Source organism: Neopelma chrysocephalum, unplaced genomic scaffold (genome assembly GCF_003984885.1).
Source record: "Neopelma chrysocephalum unplaced genomic scaffold, ASM398488v2 Primary Assembly neopelma1_96604, whole genome shotgun sequence".
NCBI lineage: Eukaryota > Metazoa > Chordata > Aves > Passeriformes > Pipridae > Neopelma > Neopelma chrysocephalum.
This window is the reverse complement of record NW_020925249.1, coordinates 1,521-5,401: the sequence shown is the minus strand read 5'-3', so window position 1 is coordinate 5,401 and position 3,881 is coordinate 1,521. Positions and strand designations below refer to the sequence as shown.

Here is a 3,881-nt window from a genome sequence, read left to right as displayed (position 1 = left end):
GGGGTTCATCCCACTCAGAATTCCCAACCTCAGGGTTCGTCCCACCCGGGATTCCTGATCCTGGGGTTCATCCCACTCGGGATTCCTGACCCTGGGGTTCATCCCACCCAGAATTCCAGAGCCTGGGATTCATCCCACTTGGGATTCCTGACCTAGGGATTCGTCCCATCCTGGACTCCAGACCCCAGGATTCCAAACCTCAGGGGTTCATCTCCCCCAGGACTCCAGAACCTGGAATTCATCCCACCTGCCACTCCAGACCCCAGGATTCCCAACCCCAGGATTCCCGACCCCGGGGTTCATCCCACCCAGGGTCCCTGATCCCAGGGTTCATCTCACCCGGGATTCCTGACCCCGGGGTTCATCCCACTCAGAATTCCCAACCCAGGGTTCATTCCACCTGAGATTCCTGACCCCAGGATTCCCAACCTCGGGGGTTCATCCCACCCAGGATTCCCAACCCAGGGTTCATTCCACGTGGGATTCCTGACCCCAGGATTCCCAGACCCTGGGATTCATCCCACCCGGGATTCCTGACCCCGGGGTTCATCCAGAGTCTGGAATTCATCCCATCTAGGACTCCAGACCCTGGGGTCCATCCCGCCCGGGATTCCTGACCCTGGGGTTCATCCCACCCGGGACTCCAGACCCCAGGATTCCAAACCTCAGGATTCCCGACCCAGGGTTCATCCCACCTGGGATTCCCGACCTTGAGATTCATCCCACCCGGGACTCCAGACCCCAGGATTCCCAATCCCAGGGTTCAATCCACCCAGGATTCCCAACCCTGGGGTTCATCCCACTTGGATCCCCAACCCCAGGATTCCTGACCCCGGGGGTTCATCCCACCCAGGATTCCCAACCCAGGGTTCATCCCCTCCACGATCCCCAACCCCAGCGAAACTTGGGATCGCAGCGGGGCGACCCAGACTGCCACAATTCCCCTTTTTCCCCCCTTCCTTCGCCAAAATTCCCAGAATTTTTTCCCCAGGACCCACCGCTGGGTTTCAGGTACTTCTTGGCGTGCAGGTAGCTCTCGAGCATGCGCTCGTTGAAGAGCATGTAGCCCATGGGCTCGGAGATGATGATGTCAACCTGCTCGGGCAGGGACACCTCCTCCACCTTCCCCGGAACCACCACGATCCGCTCCGTCAGGTTGTTGCTCTTCACCAAAACCTGGGGAATTAACCAAAAAAAACAGGGGTTCTTCACCAAAACCTGGGGGATTAACCAAAAAAAATAGGGGTGAAAAGGATGGGGGAGGAAGATCCGCTCCGTCAGGTTGTTGCTCTTCACCAAAACCTGGGGAATTAAATAAAAAAAGGGGGTGAGGAAGATCCGCTCTGTCAGTTGTTGCTCTTCACCAAAACCTGGAGGATTAACCAAAAAAAACAGGGTGAAAAGGATGGGGGAGGAAGATCCACTCTGTCAGTTGTTGCTCTTCACCAAAACCTGGAGAATTGTTAAAAAAAAAAGGGGGTGAAAAGGTTGCTCTTCAACAAAAGCTGGAGAATTAACGAAAAAAGGATGGGGGAGGAAGATCCGCTCCGTCAGGTTGTTGCTCTTCACCAAAACCTGGGGATTAACCAAAAAAAAACAGGGGTGAAAAGGGTGAGGGAGGAAGATCCGCTCTTCACCAAAACCTGGGGATTAACCAAAAAAAACAGGGATGAAGAGGATGGGGGAGGAAGATCCACTCCGTCAGGTTGTTGCTCTTCACCAAAACCTGGGGAATTAAATAAAAACAGGGGTGAAGAGGATGGGTGAGGAAGATCCGCTCCGTCAGTTGTTGCTCTTCACCAAAACCTGGGGGATTAAATAAAAAAAGGGGTGAAAAGGACCCCCCAAATCTTGAGCTGGAGGTTGAAATCCTTCCTGGGGATTTTTGGTTGAAGGGTTTTTGGGTGTGAGGTGGGGGGGGTTGAGGGCGGGTTTGGGAAGGGAATAGAAGTGAAATGAGTGAAATAGAGTAAAAAAAATAAAATAAAGTTAATAAAATAGTGCTGGAATACGTATTTTATTTTTTTACTCTATTTTACGTATTTGAGTGCTACTTTATTATTTTACTTTTTTACTCACTTTTACGTATTCGAGCGCTATTTTATTAACTTCAAAATAGAATTAAAAAATTATATAAAGTTAATAAAATATGTAAAATAGAGTAAAAAAATAAAATTAATAAAATAGTGCTCAAATATGTAAAATTGAGTACAAAAATAAAATAAAGTCAGTAAAATAGTACTTGAATACATAAAATAGAGTAAAAAAATAAAAATAAAATAAAATAAAAATAAAAATAAAATAAAATAAAAATAAGGAGCTCATCCCTGTGCTCCTCCAAGGCCTCGGGGACATTCCAAGGGTCACCTCGGGGCCGTTCCGCCTGTCGGAATTCCCGGCGGGAAAGGTCCCCCAGGAGGAGGAAAGGGCCCCAGGAAGGTGCCAGGGGTTTTTCCAGGTTGGGAATGTGGGAGAGGGGCTGGGAATGTGGAAAAGGGGGTTCCTGACCTCGGCGTGCTGGGCCATGGTGCTGGCCTCCACCGCGTAGATCTTGCGCGCGCCCGCCTGCGCCGCGAAGAACGACAGGATCCCAGAGCCACAGCCCACGTCCAGCACGATCTGGGAATGGCAGCAGTGGGAATGGAACCTCCCGGAGATCTGGGATGCAGCCTGGGATTTGTCCAACCCAGGAGTCCAGAGCCAGGGGTTTATCCCACCCAGGATTCCTGAGCCTGGGGTTCATCCCACCCAGGATTCCTGACCCCGAGGTTCATCCCACATGGGATTCCAGAGCCAGGGGTTCATCCCACTCGAGATTCCCGACCCCAGGGTTCATCCCAGCTGGGATTTCTGACCCCGGGGTTCATCTCACTCGGGATTCCTGACCCCAGGGTTCATCCCACACGGGATTCCTGACCCCAGGGTTCATCCCACAAGAGATTCCCGACCCCGGGGTTCATCCAATCCGGGATTCCTGACCCCGGGGTTCATCCCACACAAGATTCCCGACCCCAGGGTTCATCCCACCCAGGATTCCCGACCTTGGGGTTCATCCCACATGGGATTCCAGAGCCAGGGGTTCATCCCACATGGGATTCCCAACCCCAGGGTTCATCCCAGCTGGGATTTCAGAGCCAGGGGTTCATCCCACCTGGGATTCCTGACCCCAGGGTTCATCCCACTCGAGATTCCCGACCCTGGGGTTCATCCAATCCGGGATTCCTGACCCCGGGGTTTCATCCCACTCGGGATTCCCGACCCTGGGGTTCATCCCACACGGGACTCCAGACTCTGGGGTTCATCCCACTCAGGATTCCCAATCCCAGGATCCCTCCATCCCATCCAAGACCCCCAACCCCAAGGTCCCTCCATCCCACCCAGGACCCCCAGGGTCCCTCTGTCCCACCCAGGACTCTCCATCCCACCCAGGACCCCCAGGATTCCTCCATCCCACCCGAGACCCCCAACCCCAGGGTCCCTCCATCCCTCCTGGGACCCCCAAGGTCCCTCTGTCCCACCCAGGACTCTCCATCCCACCTGGGACCCCCAGGGTCCCTCCATCCCTCCTGGGACTCCCAATCCCAAGGTCCTTCTGTCCCATCCAAGACCCCCAATCCCAAGGTCCCTCCATCCCACCCGGGACCCCCAAGGTCCCTCTGTCCCACCCAGGACCCTCCATCCCACCTGGGACCCCCAGGGTCCCTCCATCCCACCCAGGACCCCCAAGGTCCCTCCATCCCACCTGAGACCCTCAGGATCCCTCCATCCCACCTGGGATCCCCAGGGTCTCTCCATCCCCCCCAGGACCCCCAGGGTCCCTCCATCCCACCAGGACCCCCAACCCCAGGGTCCCTCCATCCCTCCTGGGACCCCCAATCCCA

General features: G+C 54.5%; 1 protein-coding gene across 1 annotated transcript in view; it reads right to left on the bottom strand.

Moving 5' to 3' along the window:
- LOC113981508 (histone-arginine methyltransferase CARM1-like) overlaps positions 1-2,841 on the bottom strand; it is a gene marked incomplete at its 3' end in the record, with an annotated part of 3,081 nt that extends 240 nt beyond the window's left edge. Inside the window, exons 1-2 of the mRNA XM_027708912.1 lie at positions 2,509-2,841; positions 999-1,176 (exon numbers count right to left, since the gene is read on the bottom strand). Coding sequence (XP_027564713.1) covers positions 999-1,176; positions 2,509-2,526 — 196 coding nt within the window. The remainder of the gene's footprint in view (positions 1-998; positions 1,177-2,508) is intronic.
- Positions 2,842-3,881: the final 1,040 nt, after the last annotated feature.